Source organism: Anopheles merus, chromosome X, assembly GCF_017562075.2.
Source record: "Anopheles merus strain MAF chromosome X, AmerM5.1, whole genome shotgun sequence".
NCBI lineage: Eukaryota > Metazoa > Arthropoda > Insecta > Diptera > Culicidae > Anopheles > Anopheles merus.
In genome coordinates, this window is record NC_054081.1 from 25,340,558 (window position 1) to 25,362,927 (window position 22,370).

Consider the following 22,370-nt stretch of genomic DNA (forward strand, 5'->3'; position numbering starts at 1 on the left):
AGTAGCAGATGCTTTATCCAGAATTATAACTGATTCTGATGAGCTTAAAGCATCAATTCCTAAAACTAAATCAGATATATCAAATCCTATCTTAATGGTAAATACTAGAGCTATGATAAAGAAAAACAACATTGTAGAAAACAAAGAAAACAAAAAGAAAAAGGAAGAAATAATAGAAGAATATAATCCAACAAACATGTATGAAACAGACAGGCCATCTGATACAACTAAAATGATGAAAATGAAATCAAATATTAATGAAAAAGATGAATTTATTGAGCTCGTAATATACAATCACAATTATTACAAAGCGCTGGGAAAATTTAAAATACCCATAACTTCTGCGAAGCAAAGTCAACCACTAGAGTTTGTACTGCATGAGTCATGCCTAATCGCTAGAAAGTATCACAAAAATTTAGCAATTGCATCGAATGACAGATTATTCGAATTTTACTCAATGTCGACCATAAAAGAAATAATTAACAAAATGATAACAGACGTTTACATCGTCGTATTTACACCACCTAGACTGGTAGAAGATACAGAAGAACAGATCAAAATTATGTCCAATTTCCACACAACACCAGTAGGAGGTCATATAGGACAATTCAAGCTGTATAGTAAGATAAAGGATAAATTCAAATGGAAAAATATGAAAGCGGATATAATCAAGTATGTAAAAAGTTGTAAAGCATGCGCAACTAATAAGATCTTAAAACATACTAAAGAGGAAACTGTTGTGACGACAACACCCTCTAAACCCTTTAACATCATAACGATTGATACCGTAGGCCCTTTACCAAAAACAGCAAATAATAATCAATACGCAGTTACGATCCAATGCGAATTATCGAAATATATCATAATCATCCCGATTCCAAACAAAGAAGCAAATACTAAAGCAAAAGTATTAGTAGAAAATTTTGTTCTTACATTTGGAAACTTTTTAGAAATGAGATCAGATCAAGGACTTAAATATAACAATGAAATTTTGGCACTAATATCAAAAATATTACAAATCAAACAAACATTAGCAGCAGCATATCATCCACAAACAATAGGATCTTTAGAGCGAAACCATAGAAGTTTAAATGAATATTTACGAAGTTACAACAATGAGCATCATGATGACTGGGATCAATGGACTAAATTTTACGAATTCGTTTATAACACATCAGAACATAGCACCACTAATTTCACACCTTTTGAATTAAAATTTGGAAGAAAAGATAATTTACCACAAGAATTATACAAAACAAAAGTAGAGCCATTATACAATATAGAACAATTCTACAATGAAATGAAGTTTAAACTACAAAAATCACATGAAATTGCCAAACTAAAACTTATTCAAGCAAAATTACAACGTCTAGCAAAATTGAATGAAAATGTAAACAAATTAAACATACGAATAGGAGATTATGTCTATTTAACAAACGAAAATAGAAGGAAATTAGATCCAGCTTATATAGGACCATCTACAGTCGTAGAAATTACAAATACGAACTGCATTATAAAACACAATCAAACAGGAGAAACCACAACAGTACATAAAAACAGATTAAAACATTTTTAGTGAATAATGCATTCTTTCGTATAAACTCAATCGAACATTATTCAAAAAGGGTGGAGGTGTACCATATCTGCTAAACAAAACTTATTGTAAACCACACTATCAACTACAGACTCATTGTAACACACTTCGTAAAGCCAAATCACACTATTGCAACACATTCATTATATTACATCAGCAAATCAATACACACCATAGCAACATACCCAGACCATACCGTCCATACAACAAACCATCGAGACACATTTATCGAAAACAACCGAAACGGGCAACATAAGCAATTCAAGCGTTACTGCAGCAAAGTGGACAAACAGAGAACGCATAGCAACTTATTGCTAAAAGCGCAGTGTAGGCAAAGATCGACGAACGCACCCGTTCTTTAGCTAGAACAGTTATACTTTCCAGAACCTTCGTAAAAACACTAAAACGCAGCATAGGCACATAATGATAGACACCTCACTCCAATATAATGTATAAATTGCACCTCATATTAATAACCTTTAATTAGATCAAAAACACATTCCAAAACCAAATGTACGAAACTTATTGAGTATAAATAAAACCAATTCCGACCGTGGCAAGTCAGATTCGTTCGGACTGCCAAGATAGGACGTTACGCTTCCTAATACTTCGCCTTCCAACTTATTTCAAGAGTTTAGTTATGTCCCCCTACCCAAGGTAAGGCTTCTAAACTCCAACGTTTCCAGTAAGGGAAACCTCCTAAAGGTTTCTATGATCGCCTGGACGATCAAGTGCTGAAAAATCCGTTCGATCGATGTATTATTCCACCTCGGCTCATGTTAGTAAAAACTGACCTACCGCGACGTTGTTCGATGTACAGTATGTACCGTATGTCCGCTCATCACATTACATGGCGACCGTAACTAACTTCCGAACTTACTACACTTGTTCATTCTGATATTTGTGACCCTATCACTCTTGTCGGTTGAGATGATTGAAGCAAATTCACATTGGTGTTTTACTCAAGGCAAAGAGTGGAGCTTTCGAAAAATTTTGTGTCTTTGAAACCATAGTTTCTGCTAAATTTGGATAAAAAATATCTCGTTTGCGGTGTGATAACGGTACACAATACATCAGATTTCAATTTTTGATTTTTGCAAAGAAAAGGGAATACAAATCGAGTTTACAGTCCTTTATATGCCGGAACAAAACAGTGTTAGTGAGCGGAAAAACAGATCTCTCTTAGAAATAGCTCGGGTTATGATGAAGGATTCCAATGTGGACAAAAGGATTTGGGGGCCAGCAATCCAAACAGCCGCTTACTTAACCGATAGATGTCTTGCGAAGGCTTTAGCTTCCATTTTGACACCATATGAAATTTGGAACAAGGAAAAACCAAACGTTGACAAACTTAAAGTTTTTGGTGTAAATGTTCACGTGTATGTTCAGAACAACGGAAAAAAACTTGACTTCAAATCATGGGAAGGTGTGTTTATTGATTATGCTACAAATGGGTATCACGTTTGGTATCCGAAAAGAAATTGGTGTGTTACAGCGCGAGATGTAATTTTCGTCGAAGAAAAGAATAGTTTGAACATGCGTGATAATGAGTTTCTCATAAGTGAACAAATTCATATTCCTGGTGGTTCAGTGCCAAATAATATTGACGTAAGGGAACAGGTGGCAAATGACAGTGAAAATGTGCATGGAAATGAAAAAGAAGAATCGTTTGACAGTTGCTTGGATAAAACAATTCGTGAAATTAGTGACTTGGATCAAGCAACAAATTCTTGTCCAGTTAGAGATTGTGTGGCGCCATCGTGGTATGAAGATTATGATCTAACCGGTTTAACGTTAAATACCTCAAATTTCGTGGAGAATCTACCATGTAGTATTGCGGAAAAGATGAAACGAGAAGATTGGCCAAAGTGGAAAATAACAGTGGATGAAGAAATTGATGTTTTGATGCGAACCCATGCTTGGAATTTTGGTGGAACTCCCGGAAGGACGGGTTCCAATATCGTGTAAATGGATCTTGAAAATAAAACAAACAGACGATGGTTCTTAAGATCACTGCAAAGCAAGATTGGTGGCGAGGGGTTTTAGCCAACGACAAGGTTTTGATTATTTTGAAAATTATTCACACACTACTAGACTTGACTCTTTGCGAACGATATTAATAGTGGCAAATCCACCAAATGCTAGGCTAATAGCATGAAGGGTATGCTAATCCACCAAATGGATGTGAAGTAAGCTTTCTTAAACGGAACAATTAGTGAAAAGATTTACATAAAACAACCCGAAGGGTTTGAAACAGGAAATAGTCTTGTATGTCGTCCTAACAAGTATTTAACAGGCGTTAAGAGCTTGAAATTTGCGATTCCATATGTTTGTGAAAAAACTAAGATTTAAAAGAAGTATAAGTAACAATTGTTTATATGTGCGTGAATCTGGAGAAAATCAGCTATTTTTATCAGTCTATGTGGACGATGTGCTTTTGATTGGACAAAATGCCGATGTTTAGAATAGTGAAACAATGCTTATCAAAAGAATTTGAAATGAATGAAATGGATATTGGTGAAGTGAAACGTTTTCTCCGTTTGACAATCAAAAGACAGCCAGAACAACTTGTTCTTCATATAAGTCAACGGTCAATGAAGGGCTGTAAACCAGTGTCAACTCCGACTAAGAATCATTTGCAACTGCAAAAGGATGAAGAATGCAATCGTGTGGATAAGATATATTGAGAACTAATTGGATGCTTAATGTTGGAACCTTACAACAGCATGATAGATAGAAGGTTTCCAACGACCTGTCGACATTAACGTAAGGAATTGTTCAGGAGAAAAAGAGATAGGAAAAAAGGGAGAAAAAGCTATGTGAAAAACTATAAAACGGTATCGAAAGACAAATTCTGGCATTATTGTAAACGAACCGGCGGAATAAACAGACTAATTTTTTGGCAACAGCTAAAGTATAGCAAAAAACCTTTAACGTGTTCGGCACTTAATTAGTTTCCGCTTCGTTTTCTAACATTCCAAAAAATTAGATCAACTAGTGAGTCAAAAATCGTTTCGTAGATCAAAATCGAAGTAAGTCGCGCGTGTGTTTCTATTCGCGTAAAAGATAACCCGTGTTGTAAGTGACGAGTGAAAGGAAGGCTGAGTACGCGTCGTATGCGAAGGTTGGAACCAGCTACCGAAAGACGAGTCCAAAGATGGAGCGCGAGAACGTCTCCATCGACCCTAGCGGAGCATTCCACACGGGAACATTGCGCGAAGCTGCCATCTCGTCGGAAGTAGTCACCCCCGGAAGGTGCATTTCAGCAAATGGAAATTGGCCTTATGAGCGGGTGTAGAGTAAGGCGGGAACCTTACATCGTCGCAAACTCATCACGTCGGAAGTAGCCACTTTGAGGAGCATCTCTGAAGCAGGAGACGCGAGTCCTCACAAACAGGTGCAAAGTAAGGCGGGTGAGTTACATACACACGGAACGCAAAGATCACGGGTCGGGACGGAAGTGATGAGATCTACGTACGAAAGACGACGACAGAAGAGATATCTGCGTCAGCGCAAGCTGTGGAAACTCGATGATGAAAACGTCCATAAAAGTTTCGCGGACCGTGGCACACCGGTAAAATTCGAAACAGAATTAGAATTGTGGCTTCGCGGCATAAAGCATCATTCGAGGCAGACCACAGCAAAGGAAAATGGCTTTTCGTGGACCGAGGGTCATGAACTTCTTGATGATGACACGCACACTACCCAGAGCTGTGCAACACAACACAGCCAAACGATGTCGGCCTGTACAATACACACGCAGCATCTTAGAGAAGCGAACACTCTAGGAAGTGCGATTCATCTGGAGAACACAACACAATCGCAACACATGTTGCACACCGATTATGCCACTGACCACGAGTGTGAAATTCGGAACGTGACACGCTTGAGGTATAAGTCACACGGGAGAAAAAAAGCACATCCCGCACACGTATCACGCACGAGGAAAAATAAGCACCAGTGCGCGGTACACTTGAAATACACCACACACTCAAGGCTCCCCACACAGTCTTTACAAATGGCTAGCATCGGGGACAAGCCGGTCTCATGGTACAGTCGTCAACTCGTACGACTTAACAACATGCCCGTCATGGGTTCAAGCCCCAAATAGACCGTGCCGCCATACGTAGGACTGACTATCCTGCTATGGGGGGAAATCAATAAGTCACTGAAAGCCAACCCCACAAGTGGGTTGGCAGGCCTTGACCGGCATCGGTTGTTGAGCCAAAGAAGAAGAAGCATCGGGGACGGGTGTATGACGATGATGTCTCGACAAATATGCTTTGATTGGATGAAAACAAGGACAATCTCATCGAAGGTGTTGATCGATAGACGTTTGAGCTGGTTGATGGTCTGCTTGGTGATACCGGCTTGGCTCCCTTCCCGGTGCAATCCGGTGGCACAAAGGAACTTATTCCTCAACAGAAGAAGCTACCTTAGATCGAGCAGTATAGCAGTGAATTCAGAGACGAGCCAGCTACTTCGGATTCAGCCCCAAATTCAGCAGCTTGTACAAGCGAAGCAGGCGAAGCGGCGCATCCGGCTTACCGTAACGCAACGGATCCGCAAATGTTTCAATCGGAGCAGGTAGCGAGCGATGCTATTTAGCTCCTGTGCTAGTATGTGTCGTCTCTAGAGGAAGCTCAGAATCCCTGCATGTGGACCGGACGCAACAAACGCAAACATGAGATGATAAGAAGCTCCAGTCCACCCCATGGTATGAGATGTTGTCAAATCTAAAACTAAAATAATTTCGTTTTAGCTGTAGTAGCGAGTGGAAGGTACATATACTTAACTAAGCCGTACAAACAATAACGCCTAGCGGGGAGGAAATGACAGCGGCGGTGTGATTTAGGGTTATCAACGATGCACCGTCCACCAATAAAAGCACAATATACGCGTGTATTTTGTGAAAACGTTGTGGTGAAAACAATCGGATCTGAAAACCCACATGTAATCGGCGAATGACAACAACACACGCGAACGTAATATGACAGGTCTACAAAGGAAGTGAGGCGACAGTTGAAGTGAAACGCCAGGTAGAATTAACTTTGCCACACTGGGGGGGGACATTGTTGGAACCTTACAACAGCATGATAGAAGGTTTCCAACGACCTGTCGACATTAACGTAAGGAATTGTTCAGGAGAAAAAGAGATAGGAAAAAAGGGAGAAAAAGCTATGTGAAAAACTATAAAACGGTATCGAAAGACAAATTCTGGCATTATTGTAAACGAACCGGCGGAATAAACAGACTATTTTTTTGGCAACAGCTAAAGTATAGCAAAAAACCTTTAACGTGTTCGGCACTTAATTATTTTCCGCTTCGTTTTCTAACACTTAATGTATGCAACGTTGACAACCAGGCCGGACTTGTGTGCAGCAGTGCATTATTTTAGCCAATTTCAAAGTTGCCCCACAGACCTGCATTGGTATCATCTAAAACGAGTATTGCGCTACATGTGTGGTACTTTGGACTTCGGTTTACACTTCGAAGGTAATGACAATCTTCCAGCTATCGAAGCATATTCGGACACTGATTGGGGAAACAATGCGATCAATCGGCGTTCGCTGACTGGCTATGTTTTCAAAGATTACTGTAGTATGGTGAGTTGGTCAACAAAGAAACAATTTCATAATCTTCAACAGAAGCAGAACTTAAAGCATTCTGCATGATGTCATGCCATGGCATTAGGCTAATACGACTGCAGGAAGATCTTGACATCAAACTGGATATTCCTGTAGTGTACCTGTAGTGTGGGGTGGTCCCGTGGTACAGTCGTCAACTCAAACGACTCAATAATATGCTCGTCATGGGTTCAATCCTAGAATGGACCGTCCTCCCGTAGCCAGGATTGAAACCAGTTGGCTAAAGCACATAGACATCAAGTTTCGCTTTGTGCAAGATCTCATCCTACGGAGAATCATCAAACTGAAGTATCTATCGACAACTGAACAAGTGACGGATATTATGACGAAAGGTTTACCTGTAAGGCCGTTGGTTCTACATCATATGGGTTTGAGAATAAGTGTTTTCAAAAATTGAGGGAGAGTGTTGGAATAATCTTGTAATTTCCTGTAAATATATAAATAGAATTAAAATATAATTAAAGCAGTCTTGGTTTAAACTCCGAATGAAACCGACGTGTCTCTCTTTTAATTCAATAAGTAAACACAAAAGACAATTTTAAGGTTTCGTTTTTGTAGGTACGATTGCTTATTTTTAATATTTGTTCTACTAGTCCATAGATCCGTGGATTTTTCATAAAAGATTTACGACTTATACAGGGTTTTCCACGATTTATTGGTTGGTTCCCATAAATTTTTGGTTGTTTGCTATATTTTTTTGGTGCGTTCCCACGATTTTTTGGCCGTTTTCCAGAATTTGTTGGTCCAATTGTATTGATGTCCAATCGACCAATAAATTATGGGAACGAACCAAATATCTATGGGATACGATCAAAAATCGTGGGAACGCACCAAAAAATCCTGGGAACTGATCAATAAATCGTAGGAAACCCTGTAAGACTTTTTAGCCATGTGCTTTAAAGAAATACATAACATTTGCCGATTTTGTGGTGATGTCGTTTGGTTTTATAATTTGACTCGGATGAAAATAAAATAATATATTTTTTCAATCATAAATTCATCTTAATTTCTTTCTAGGTAACATTTCTCAAAGAAGACAACAAAATATTTGAATATATTAAAGGACGTAGCCCACCATATCGAAATTTTAGCATACCAGGAGCTGAAATCGATGTGAGTATTTAGCTAAACTAATTAATACAAGTGGACATAGCAAGTAAATATCAACAGGCGATAAAACATATTAAGTTCGGACCGAACCAAGTGGCTTAAACATATTAATTATGCTAGTAATTTCTATAGTATTAGAAGCAAAGTAGATAGAGCATAACTTATAACGTCTTGGATAACGCAGATATCTTTTCCAGCATACCCTTTATTTTCTCCCACATATACCTTTTTTAATACCTTCCGCAGGATCTTTATTGACCCAAATTGTAATTATGTTGCCCATGCGGTGTTATGTTGTGCGGCGATTTAACACGCCGATCGGTGGGAATTTCCTGTCAACAGCTGCCTCAGGGGGTATTCCACCTTTTCGATTCCATGATTTTCCATTTTATTCAATTATTTCTTCTAATAGTTCGCAAAAATTGCAAATTTTCGACTGCCTTCCCCCCTAGTGTAACAAACTGTATCGTTGGAAGAAACCCCTACTCAAAAATACGTAACAGTATCACAGCGTTCAAAATTTTAGTCCACATCGATCTGACACTTTATTTCCATCATAATAATTTCAAATTTTTTCAGCATGATTTTCAACAGTTGATCCAGAAAATTGAAATTCGATAGGGGTTCCGCCGAAATTTGGTAGAAATGATCGCATTGAGTTTTAGCGTCATTGCTTGCCTCTGCACAACCAATGGTCACGGTTTCTGCTTGATATGTTTGTTCGTGTTACCCAGGTACTTTTCCACTGTTTGGTCTGTTGTATCCAAACTATCCCTCTTTTCCAAAGTCTTCATTTTCAGCATACTTTCGAACCTATAGTCGCTCAGGGTTGTCTGCTATTCGGAATCGGGGTATTTTATGCTCTGATTGTTGTTTAATATTCCGAAGATGTTGTAGATGCCAGAACATGCTTATTTGACGACCAAACACTGCTGAAGGGCGGTCCCGTGGTACAGTCGTCAATTCAAACAACCCAATAAAATGCTCGTCATGGATTCACGCCCAGAATGGACCTTCCCGTAGTAAGGACTGACTATCCGGCTGTGTGGTACTTATTAAAGTCTTGAAAGCTTGTATAGGCCGGCATGTACGCGTAAGACGTTTACGCCATATAGAAGAAGAAGAAGAAGACTTTCCTGTGCGGAGTCGATTTTAGACGCTACGTGGTGCCGTTTTTTGATCGCACACGCTCCTGAACAAATTTGCTTTACATTTTTAGCCATCACTATTAGAGTTCGACTGAAAGAGTTCTCAGACAAATTTTGTCCGCTGACTTATGAGTTAAGTAAAAGTACAATTAATGTTAAGTTGATGCGGGTGTTGTCCAAATGTTAACGCTGTACTTGTGTCAAATTATAAGGCCCGATTATTAAACACAAATTGTAAAGACAAGTTGTCAAAATCGGAAGATTTGTATTATGACATCCGTTTGTGTTGTGTGTTGGAAAAATAAAATTTAACGAAAAACAAACTCACAAGCACACTGCCAAGATATGTATTATGAAACACAAACGGAAATCCAAAACTGTCAAACAGCTTTCCGTAAGCTTTTTGTCACGGAAAGGCGCCAATCTCAGATTGTTTGTTGTTGTGTTGTGTCGGTCAGAGTTGTTGCATTTGCTTTCACGACAAAATGTAAGTATTTTATATCAGAAATAATCAAATTTTATCATTTTAAACAAAAATATGTGTACCGCCATATCCATACAAATGGCGATATGCTGGAGATATTGGTAACGTGCTGCTGTTTCGGCGTAAGAAGCTGCTGGTATTTCCTTCCTCTGCTGTTGTTCGATGGTAGTCGAAAGATGAAGGGCTCGCGCACCCGGTTTGCGTTCAACAGCATTGGATTCCAGCAACTTCTTCAGTGAGTAACTGCTTCAACAACCAACAGCATAGGCACATGTAATTATCACATCTAATACTGCATACACTTTTAGGAATAACAAAGACGCCCGCACAACCAGAATGCAGTACCAAAAAATGGTCGACAAGTTGGAAGATGTCCCCGACATCGCTAGAGGGATGTTCAAAGGTGACCAGACCGCTTTTTGGGAAGAGATGGCCGAGCATCTTAACGCCCTTGGACCGCCAATTCGAACGGGTGCAACGTGGAAGCGGTGTTGCGCCAAAACGAAGAGCTGCTACAGCTCATAAAGCGCAACATAGAGGCGCAAAAAGAATCTACCGCCGCTCTAACGAAGGTAGCTGGCGCAATAGAGAACGCAACAGCAGCGCTGAAAGAGGCAATGGAACGCCTGACAATTGGATAAAAAAATTCATTATCTTTAAGTTTTTAGTCGTTAGTTTATGTTTACTGTTATTGCTCAGCTGAACTGTGATGCATTTTGTGATGTGAACTTTTGTGATGAATAAAAAATAAAAAAATAGAACTCAATCGCTAATTTAGTTGCGTTGCCTTTTATTCATCTGAGCTTAGCTCTTCCAATCCATACGCAATACACATGTTGTGTAAGATGCAACATACGTTCGTTATTTGAGTTGCTTTTAACGAAGTGTAGTGCAACTGTCGAGCACCTAACAAACACCTAAATCTATTTTTGAGCAACCCGATCGTGCGCTCCACTATTTCTCTACCTAAAGAATGGTTTTTATTAAAGGCAGCTTCTGGTGTGTTTGGAGCAGGATTACGTTTTGGTGTTATTAACCATGGTTTTGACGGGTATCCAGCATCACCTGTGAGAATTAAAAAAAAATATTTACATAAACAAATACCCATAGGATGGTTTAATGTATTACCTAGTAGCTTGAATGCAGTTTCTCCGCTTCGATGTTTTGTTTCGAAAAAGTTGTCCATTCCACTTACATTCCAAATATGTGAATCGTGATTGGCTCCTCCGAATTTGGCATTCACATACCGAATTTTCATGAGATGGTCGCAAATCTACCGGTACGAAGAAAAATAATATTGAAGTACACAACATAAGATAAAAAAAACTTAAGGCTTTACTTACAATCATCGCGTTTAGGCTGTAATAGCCCTTCCGGTTATAATGCTGATCGTAATCGTCCACAGGTGCAATAATTTTTATGTGTGTACCATCAACACACATCACTACACCAGGAATGCCACTTTTTGAGAAGAAGTATCGTCGTGCATCTTGTTGCTCATTTGGTTCCATCGCTAAAGAGATCCATTTATTCCCAAGAGTTTCTTCGATGATGTTCAAACACTTTGCAAAGGCTACCGAGAAAGTAGGCTGGGCAATAGCTATTTTGTAATCATTACCGGTTCCATTTTGGTAGCTGCCTTCAGCTAGAAATCGCAGAGCAGCAGCCAAAATTTCATTTGGCTTAAGCCCCTTTCCCTTAACCGGAGGGAACTTGGGCTCGATCTCCGCCAGAATGTCAAGGAAAATTTCCTTCGATACACGAAAATTTTTCTCGAACTGAATAATAATAATAATAATAATAATAACACGGTTTGCACAAATGAGCCGCATGCTTAGCTCACGCTTGGTTAGAAAGCTGTAACGGGTCGAAAACACTTCGAAGCAGTCGGCGCTGTTTTTTGCCAGATCTACCGTTGTTTCTTCTTCACTGCTGCTATCGTCACTTACGAAGTGAGAGAAAATCATTTCGATTTTTAAAACAAGGATTGTTGTTAGCTTGCGAAACGTATGTATCTTAATTAAACTTGTTTACGTTTTTTATTTTGGTTTTGAACATTTTGACACATCGACCAAGGCTTTAACACAGCTTTAACGAAAGAAAAAATTAACGAAACTTGTCTATGACAAGAACGGTTTCAAAATGCATGTCTATTTTCCGTTTGTCTTGACGAACTTGTCTTGTGTCATTTCCGTTTGTGTTTAATAATCGGGCCTATACTCTTCTTTGTTTTACAAGTGGTCTGCCTGTGCAAACGGACGTCGAAATTGCTTTTAAATTCCGAAAAAGTTACCTTGTGGTATCTGACAACATCAATCAAATGACTTCACCAAAATGGGAATTGATTGCGGAAAGCAGATGTTACCTACAAGCAGATGTAACACTACTAGGGATGTAAGACTAACCGTCCCGACCCATTCATCATAGCCGTCCGGAGCTGTCCGGTGCCGGTAGACGAATACAACTCGGAATGAATACAACGAAAGTATTCGTCGGATCCGTTCGAAGCCGGCTCCTTACAGCTCATGACTAGTGATGCGCTTTATGACTCCTTTAAAATAGTGTTGCCAGTCTCGTGATACAGTCGTCAACTCGAACGACATCACAACAAGCCCGTCATGGGTTCAAGCCCCGAATGAACCGTGCCGCAATACGTGTAGGACTGACTATCCTGCTGGGAAATCAATAAGCCAAGCCAAGCAGTGGTACAGGCAGGCCTAGATCGAAAACAGTTTTGTTGCACAACTTAGGTTAATCATAAATTACGATTATCTTATTACCTATCGGCTCCATTCTTCATGTCAAGTTTTTCGATGCTTATCTGTAAGAATAGTTGTTGTCACTTAGCGTAACGAGATATTGAACGAACAGTAATAAACTATAATAGTACACGAAATGCAATCGGTTCCCCGAAGTACCGAGGGAAAAGGTATAAAAGAGGGCAGGATAAGATTTGCGCCCTAAACCAAACCACTCGCGGAATCAAGATTTTTTTCAATCTGAAATACAGTGGCCGGCAAAATAAAGTGCCCACTACTAACAATTCTACATTTTTTATATTTTTCCGTGAAAAATTAAGATATTGTACTGCTTTATTTGTTGAAACGGCGTTCGTGATATGCTTAAGAAAGTGCAGTACCATGCCATGACAAAAATGAGAAGTTTGCTTCAAGAAAAAATATATTTTCCTAAATTGATAAAAGTCACTGTGCCAAATTCAAGTGCTCACTTAATTCATTGTACAGAACATATTTTTCTGAACAAATATAACATCAAACTTACAATTTATATGAGTTCCTCTCGCATTCTTACCATGTTCGAGGATCTTTGACATAATTTATTTTGTTATTATTTGCAGATATTTGGCATTGGTTCTTCTTAAGAGTATTTCAGAGCTTTAATATATTTTGTTTTTCCTAATCACGTCAATTTCACCACATTTACATCAAAACTTGTACACGAAATCTCGATAATATTAAAATTAAGACTAAGTAGGAGTCTTTTAAGAAGTTTTACTCGATTTGATTGAAAAAAAAACTTCGTGTAAAGCTTGAATCGTCTTCCTGTTGGAACATTAATTTATTTACTAACTCCGTCCCGCTGTGCAAAGCGACGGAAGAAATCAAGGCGTTCGGAGAATTTTCTCATGGTATCTTTTTCCCTCCAACGGCAAATTTGTCGAGCAGCTAGTCAAGCTACCCGTTCCTGGCTCCGCCTCATACCCCTCGCCTAAGGACTGTCGAAGGTTTAGTAGTGTTGGTGCGTCAGACAGCCAATCGCTGTCAGCCATCGTCCGTGCTTTTTTCTTCGAAAGCGCTATCTCTTGCTCGTGTGTGGTCAATACTCATGAGTTGCTGTGGCGCTTTGAAAAAAAAAACCGTTAACAAACATTGCGGCGATGAAGTTGCATTTTCATAAATCAAACCAAAAAAGCGCAATGAGTTCAAACGCTGCAATGTAAAAATGACAACGGAATCGCTAGCTCACGATGGAGGGTTTGCTGTAGTGATGTGCTGTATGGAGCGCACCCATGACTCCAATGCGACTCCGACTATTGTTAGTTCGATTCCGACTCCGGCAAAATGGAACCACTAGATCTGCCCGGAGTCGGAGTCGTTCGGAGTCGTCCGGAGTCGACCGGAGTCGACCGAACGTCCGAACGACTCCGACTCCAGGCGACTCCGGGCGACTCCGGACGACTCCGAACGACTCCGACGACTCCGAACGACTCCGAACGACTCCGAACGACTCCGACTCCGAACGACTCCGGACGACTCCGAACGACTCCGAACGACTCCGGACGACTCCGTATGACTCCAAACGACTCCGAACGACTCCGACTCCGGGCAACTCCGGACGACTCCGAACGACTCCAACGACTCCGAACGACACCGAACGACTCCAACTCCGGGCGACTCCGGACGATTCCGGGCGACTCCGGACGATTCCGTGCAAGAGATACCTGTTTTACAACAAAAAACTTTAATGCAAAACTCTGTGGCGATATTTTCAACCCTCGAACCAGTAATGTAAACTATTTTTCCATTGGAATCTGCTATACGCGAAAACTCGAGATACGCTATTGTGCTCGGTCCCGTAAGATAGCGTATACCGGATAATGACTGTACTTAACTTGCCGGCGGAGGAGGGGGGGGGGGGTCTTCGACCATGGGACCCCTATGATCATCGGTCACAGGCCCTAAAATTATTGCCGGCAGGAGAGGGGTGGGGGCCCAAATGGTTCTCCAGCCACGGGGCCCCAATGACCATCTTTCCGGGGGCCATTGTCGCTAATACTCTGTCCACTTGTAAACATACGGCATACTACAGACTAGAGATCTTCGGCGACCGCCTAGTCCGTCTACCGTTAGATCCGCCGTTGGTTCATAACGGTGTTTTTTTTATTGTGGAGGTGCATCCTTCCCCCTGCCTGCTGCATATGCACCGGGCAGGAGACAGTGTGGCAGTATGCAAGTTGCCCGCTGGATATGAGCGGTCCCGCGGAACCTCATTACTCACATTTGCATGCCCGTCGTGAGTTCTAACCGTGTATGAAACGTCCGCCGTAGCAAGAGTTGACTATCCGGCTACATGGTACTCAAGGTCTGAAAAGGCCAACATGATCGCTTAGGCCATCATTACAAGAATAATAATAAGAAAAAGACCTTTGAATCGCCATCCGTACCGGGGAAGAGTTTGTCTTGGCTTTGTTGCTGCCGGATCTACCGCTACGGCGCGACAAATCAACGGAATGCAATCGACCAAAACATGAACCTACCGATCCAAACCCATAGCAAGGCATTGCCGGCAATCGGCGTCATGATACCGACTCCAAGCAACAAGCCACCAGATTCTGGACGGACAGGTGCAACACCATACGCGCATCGTAATAAACAAATCCAGAATCCTCTTTTTTATGAATTCAATTCAAGTTTTGTTTCCACTTGCGTCCGCTAGCTTAATGATGATGATGATGATGATGATGATGATGATGATGATGATGATGATGATGATGATGATGATGATTATGATGATGATGATGATGATGATGATGATGATGATGATGATGATGATGATGATGATGATGATGATGATGATGATGATGATGAGTCCCACCTCTTACCCCGATAAAGTACTGAGAGGAACGATTGTATCTTATCAATAATTGTGTTGTTGTAAATTAGTATTTAAGCAAATAATCAAATCATAAGGCAAGTAAGTATTTCAAGAACATGGTGGCTACAAAACTTATATTCCTCTTTATGAAGCAGTCATGGTCGGTCTTAATACATGGTACCTGCTTTCGTTTCTCTTGTATAGCCGGTTCAATCTACAACCAACTAATGGCGATAGAGAACCTCTTTCAAAACTATCTCACAGCGTACTTTTTCCTTATTCCGTTACTATACAATTTATGACGATTCACGTTTCGGGTTGCATTGGACCAGACCACTACCCCCAGGAAAGTTATCAAATTATATATACTATTTTTCGCGCGCGTGTCTTAATGCTATATCGACTCATTCTTTCCTTTTATTTTTGTTTTTATGTTTACTTGTTTATTTATTTTAACTTTTTTAAATTTAATTAAAAAAATAATTTAAATCAATTTAAAGAATATCGAAAGAGATAAAAGCAAAAAAACAAATGCTAAAATCATCATCATCATCAAAGCTGGTGATGACAAGTGAGGTTTACACAACAAGTGACTAAAACATTTATTCATCAATTTATATTTCATTCACGCTTGCGCGGATTTCGTCTTTTCTAAATTAATCTACTTACTTACTATTGTCACAACAGTCATTCTTCATACGATAGTGGCCTTGATGTGAGTTGCACACAGTCTCTTTAATTGGGGCATAGTCTCTGCATTAAAAACCACTCTGGGCATCATATTCAAAGTTTGTATGCCTTTGAAAAACAAAGAGTTCATTGCTGATGCTGTCTCAACCTTAGGAACTCTCGGGTCTGCTGCTCTTCTTGTGTTGTAGTCGTGCACATTTAATCCTCGAACTACCCGATCACAAAGATATTGAGGCAAGTGACTGTTCAGGAGTTTATAAACAAAAATCATTGTTTGGTACATTACCCGCTGTTTCACCGACATCCATTTTAGGGTATCCAGCATAATCAATGGCGACGTATACCATCCGCATCTTAGAATAGCTCGCATTGCTCTGTTTTGCAGTTTTTGCATTCTTGTCATTTGCCCTGCATTAGCCATAAAAAGAATTGACGGACAAAAATCCAGATGTGGAGCCATAAGAGACTTGTAAAGCTGTATCTTTACAAAAACACTTAAGTCTTTTTTTAGTCGACAAATAATCCCGCATTTTTTCGCCATTTTCTTAATGATATTATCAATGTGGCTTTTAAATTTCAGTTCTTTATCTATTGTGACTCCAAGATATTTTATTACTTTAACTCTCTCTATGGCCTCGTCATCAATATTGATCTGTAAGTCAAAGAGGGTCTTGGTACGGGACAACACTAACATTTTAGTTTTGTTTTGCATTTAATTTCAATTTTTTGTACTTCAACCATTGATATAGCGGGGTCAGATCCTCATTTAGCTTCGTTGTTGCTTCTTTTACAGAGCTACAAGCGAGAAAGACCACCGCAAAGAGATTAATATCAAAAAATTTCAATACATTTTTCATGTCATTTATATACATAATAAACAAAAAAGGACCAAGCACACTTCCTTGGGCGACTCCCAATGAGTTTTCAAGAGATTCCGATGTTGTGGTTATAAAACGAGTTCTACACAACTGAATTCATCGAACGCGTTCGAATTGGTTAAGCAGTGTTCGATCTGTGTTCTGTTGGTGCGTAAATCGTACAACACAACTAAATTCATCGAACGCGTTCGAACTGACTCATTTGTATTTGATCTGTGTTCTGTTGGTGTGTAAATCGTACTTTTTTTTTTCTTTGGCTCAACAACCGATGCCGATCAAGGCCTGCCAACCCTCTTGTGGGGTTGGCTTTCAGTGACTTATTGATTTCCCCTCATAGCAGGATAGTCAGTCCTACGTATGGCGGCACGGTCTATTTGGGGCTTGAACCCATGACGGGCATGTTGTTAAGTCGTACGAGTTGACGACTGCACCATGAGACCGGCTAAGTGTAAATCGTACTACACAACTGAATTCATCGAACGCGTTCGAACTGACTCATTTGTGTTCGATCTGTGTTCTGTTGGTGTGTAAATCGTACTACACAACTGAATTCATCGAACGCGTTCGAACTGGCTCATTTGTGTTCAATCTATGTTCTGTTAGTGTGGAAAGTATACCTATGCCATTCAATAGATTGAGCCCGTTCAAACGGATTCGTCATTGTTCGCGAATGAACTGAACTGAATGGATTGTGCTCATCATGTTGATCCATATTTAAGTAGTTTTTTATAGAATCCTTGAGTGTGTACAAGGCATAGGGTACAATAAATACTGGAGACATTTTTGCTCGTATTAGTTTTTTACATGCTAGTTTTTGGTCGGTTTTGCGATAGCTTGTGTTGACCAGACAGCAGATGGGCCGGGTGTTTAATGTTTTCAAATTATTGGTTTTAACCGCAGAATGAGTACTTCTTTAGCTACTGTATGCGTCTATGGTGGGTAAATGAAAAAGATAACGAGCGTTCTTTGTGAATAAAAAACCCATGAAAAAAAGAACGAAAGAATCGTGGTTCACGTTCGGTTCTTTTTGGTGAGCGAACTAGTTCGTTCGTCGTCGGTGAAAAGAATCGTTTTGCCCATGCCTAGTTTGTACCATTAATCTTAGGGATGGGAATCACTATTGATTCTTTCCAAGTATTTGGCAAGTGTCCCGTAATCAAAGAATCGCTAATAATGTTTAGTAACGCGTCCCCTGTGACACTGAGACAATCTCGTATCACTTTATCATTTATATCATCAAGTCCAGAAGCTCCTTTCAATTTGAAACAGATTCTTTGGAGTGTTTGAATTAGTGTTGGCCGTTCCGGTCCAAACCTAGTAAAAAAGTCCCGTTCTTTATGTAGGCCGTTCCGTTCCGATCCTTTATACAAAATCGTTCCGTTCCGTTCATTCCGTTCTTTCCGTTCCTTCCGTTCATTCCGTTCCATCCGTTCATTCCGTTCCGTTCCGTTCATTCCGTTCATACCGTTCCGTTCCGTCCATTTCGTTCTTTCCGTTCATTCCGTTCTTTTCGTTCATTCCGTTCCGTGCAATTGGTTCTTTCCGTTCACTCCGTTCCGGTCTTTGCCGCTTCAATATTGTTAGCAAGGTGCTATCGTTCGTGCGTTCCGTTCTTTGAAAAAACCGGCTTTGTCCGGCTGTTGCTTGCTGCATGCAAGATAACTGCTCACTCTTTCTCGCACACAGTATGTGCCCAAGCGGCATCGCTGAGAGAGAATTAAGATTTTCCCGTTGTTTCCCCCCCTGACATACCAACGAACGGTGTGTTTGTTTCTACGCGATGCGTTATTCGCTGTTGTTGTTGCCTTTAACGCTGTTACCGCAAGAGCTTGAAGCAAGAAGCGTTTCACACCATCACCGTCTCACCCAAACATTGGTGTTGTGATGCGTTTATTTGTACCCCCGCTCCTATGTTCTTCTTACCCGTACCGCGCACCCCATACATTCTGACTTAGAATTCAAAGCAAAGCGAAATGGTCTAACTGAATTTGGAAAAGATGAGTGATGGATATTTCATTACGATTCAGATCACATATGTTCAAAACAAAATTAACAGAAACTTGAACTAAAACTTAATGAAAAAATTAAAGGTTGCCGCCATCGGTATAATGATATAAAAATAATTATATTAACAACTTATATATAATATACACTCTTAAAAAATTTTGCCGAATCTCAGTTAATTTTTGCCGAGATCTGCACAACTGAGATCTCGGCAAAGATCTCGGTTAAATTTCTGTTGCCGACATCTCGGTTAATGTCATTTTGTTTTGACGTTTACGATTAACCGAGATTTTCGGTTGGAGCAAATCGAGATTTCGGCTAAATATAAAAACATTTTAATTTTATTGTAGTGATTTTATTCGCGTATCAAATGGGTTTTTTTTTATGTGATGGAAAGCGTTAGGACAGGCGCCGATTCAACCGCCGGATGGGGCACAGCGTTTGGATGTGGTACCGGTACAGGAAAATGAGCCGGACAAGGAGCGGGCACTGGTACAGGCACGGTTCTGTAAAGCGGGCAGAGTGAAACAAGTCTGAGTGAACCCTTTTTAGATTTCATGTGATCGAGTGTTGATACTTACCTCGTGTAGGTGTCCGGAAATGAATCCTGGAAGTCTGAACGGTCTGGCAAAGGTTGAACCAACCGGATTAGCTTCCACATCTGATCCTTAAATAGGGACTGCTCCGAGCGACGCTCTGAAGAGCACCGGTTGCGTGCGCTGATGGAGTTTCCTAGCCCCAACCCCGCTCCATACCTGTGCTCGATCGCACGCTACTGATTCTCGTTTTTTCACGCTGAGAGAATCATTTTCACTTTTTTTTACATTTTTTATTTTACATCACAACATCACTCCGAAAGGTTTTCGTTTCATTAGCACGAGATTAACAGAATGGCGAATGACAGATAGAATACCGAGCCTCGGCTAATCCAAGTAGTAAAGCTGAAATCTCGGTTATTTTGACGGATTATCTCGGTGACAGCAGTGTTAACGTATGTGCTCGGCATGTTGTGTTGCCGAGTTTCGGTTCAAATTTTTATTTAACTGATATTTCAGTTTTAAATGGTACTGATTTTCGGCTACTGGGTTTTTTCAACTGACATATCAGCAAGAATCGAAAGAGCCGACGGATTTCGGCAGTTCTTTTAACCGAGGTCGTGAAATATTTTTAAGTGTGTATATCATATAATATAATATACTATGATATACTATATAAATAAATGTATATATATAATTATATATATATTCTATATAATATATATATATATATATATTATATATATATATATATATATATATATTATATATATATTATATATATATATATATATATATATATATATATATATATATATATATATAATTATTATATACATACATTTATTTATAAGTATATCATAGTATATTATATTATATGAATACACACTTAAAAATATTTCACGACCTCGTGTAAAAGAACTGCCGAAATCCGTCGGCTCTTTCGATTCTTGCTGATATGTCAGTTGAAAAACCCAGTAGCCGAAAATCAGTACCATTTAAAACTGAAATATCAGTTAAATAAAAATTGAACCGAAACTCGGCAAACAACATGCCGAGCACATACGTTAACACTGCTGTCACCGAGATAATCCGTCAAAATAACCGAGATTTCAGCTTTACTACTTGGATTAGCCGAGGCTCGGTATTCTATCTGTCATTCGCCATTCTGTTAATCTCGTGCTAATGAAACGAAAACCTTTCGGAGTGATGTTGTGATGTAAAATAAAAAATGTAAAAAAAGTGAAAATGATTCTCTCAGCGTGAAAAAACGAGAATCAGTAGCGTGCGATCGAGCACAGGTATGGAGGCGGGTGGGGCTAGGAACTCCATCAGCGCACGCAACCGGTGCTCTTCAGAGCGTCCGCTCGGAGCATTCCCTATTTAAGGATCAGATGTGGAAGCTAATCCGTTGGGTTCAACCTTTGCCAGACCGTTCAGACTTCCAGATTCATTTCCGGACACCTACACGAGGTAAGTATCACACTCGATCACATGAAATCTAAAAAGGGTTCACTCAGACTTGTTTCACTCTGCCCGCTTTACAGAACCGTGCCTGTACCAGTGCCCGCTCCTTGTCCGGCTCATTTTCCTGTACCGGTACCACATCCAAACGCTGTGCCCCATCCGGCGGTTGAATCGGCGCCTGTCCTAACGCTTTCCATCACATAAAAAAAAACCCATTTGATACGCGAATAAAATCACTACAATAAAATTAAAATGTTTTTATATTAGCCGAAATCTCGATTTGCTCCAACCGAAAATCTCGGTTAATCGTAAACGTCAAAACAAAATGACATTAACCGAGATGTCGGCAACAGAATTTAACCGAGATCTTGCCGAGATCTCAGTTGTGCAGATCTCGGCAAAAATTAACTGAGATTCGGCAAATTATTTTTTAAGAGTGTATATATATATATAAGTTGTTAATATAATTATTTTTATATCATTTATACCGATGGCGGCAACCTTTAATTTTTTCATTAAGTTTTAGTTCAAGTTTCTGTTAATTTGTTTTGAACATATTGATCTGAATCGTAAGAATATCCATCACATCTTTTCCCAAATTCAGTTAGACCATTTCGCTTTGCTTTGAATTCTAAGTCAGAATGTATGGGGTGCGCGGTACGGGTAAGAAGAACATAGGAGCGGGGGTACAAATAAACGCATCACAACACCAATGTTTGGGTGAGACGGTGTGGTGTGAACGCTTCTTGCTTCAAGCTCTTGCGGTAACAGCGTTAAGGCAACCACAACAGCGAATAACGCATCGCGTAGAAACAAACACACCGTTCGTTGGTATGTCAGGGGGAAACAACGGGAAAGCTTAATTCTCTCTCAGCGATGCCGCTTGGGCACATACTGTGTGCGAGAAAGAGTGAGCAGTTATCTTGCTGCAGCAAGCACAGCCGGACAAAGCCGTTTTTTCAAAGAACGGAACGCACGAACGATAGCACCTTGCTAACAATATTGAAGCGGCAAAGACCGGAACGGAGTGAACGGAAAGAACCAATTGCACGGAACGGATGAACGAAAAGAACGGAATGAACGGAAAGAACGAAATGGACGGAACGGAACGGTATGAACGGAATGAACGGAACGGAACGGAATGAACGGATTGAACGGAATGAACGGAAGGAACGGAAAGAACGGAATGAACGTA

General features: G+C 40.1%; 2 protein-coding genes across 2 annotated transcripts; one reads left to right on the forward strand and one right to left on the reverse strand.

Moving 5' to 3' along the window:
- Window positions 1–8,997: 8,997 nt before the first annotated feature.
- Window positions 8,998–10,527, forward strand: LOC121596284. The gene is made up of 2 exons (XM_041921088.1): window positions 8,998–10,219; window positions 10,293–10,527. The coding sequence occupies exons 1-2, from the start codon at window positions 9,846–9,848 to the stop codon at window positions 10,507–10,509; spliced, it is 591 nt and encodes a 196-aa protein (XP_041777022.1). The 5' UTR covers window positions 8,998–9,845; the 3' UTR covers window positions 10,510–10,527.
- Window positions 10,528–10,771: 244 nt separating this feature from the next.
- LOC121598124 (putative nuclease HARBI1) lies at window positions 10,772–11,485 on the reverse strand. Its single transcript, XM_041924720.1, has 3 exons — window positions 11,328–11,485; window positions 11,113–11,257; window positions 10,772–11,049 (listed from the first exon to the last, which is right to left on the reverse strand). The coding sequence occupies exons 1-3, from the start codon at window positions 11,424–11,426 to the stop codon at window positions 10,775–10,777; spliced, it is 519 nt and encodes a 172-aa protein (XP_041780654.1). The 5' UTR covers window positions 11,427–11,485; the 3' UTR covers window positions 10,772–10,774.
- Between the last annotated feature and the right edge of the window lie 10,885 nt (window positions 11,486–22,370).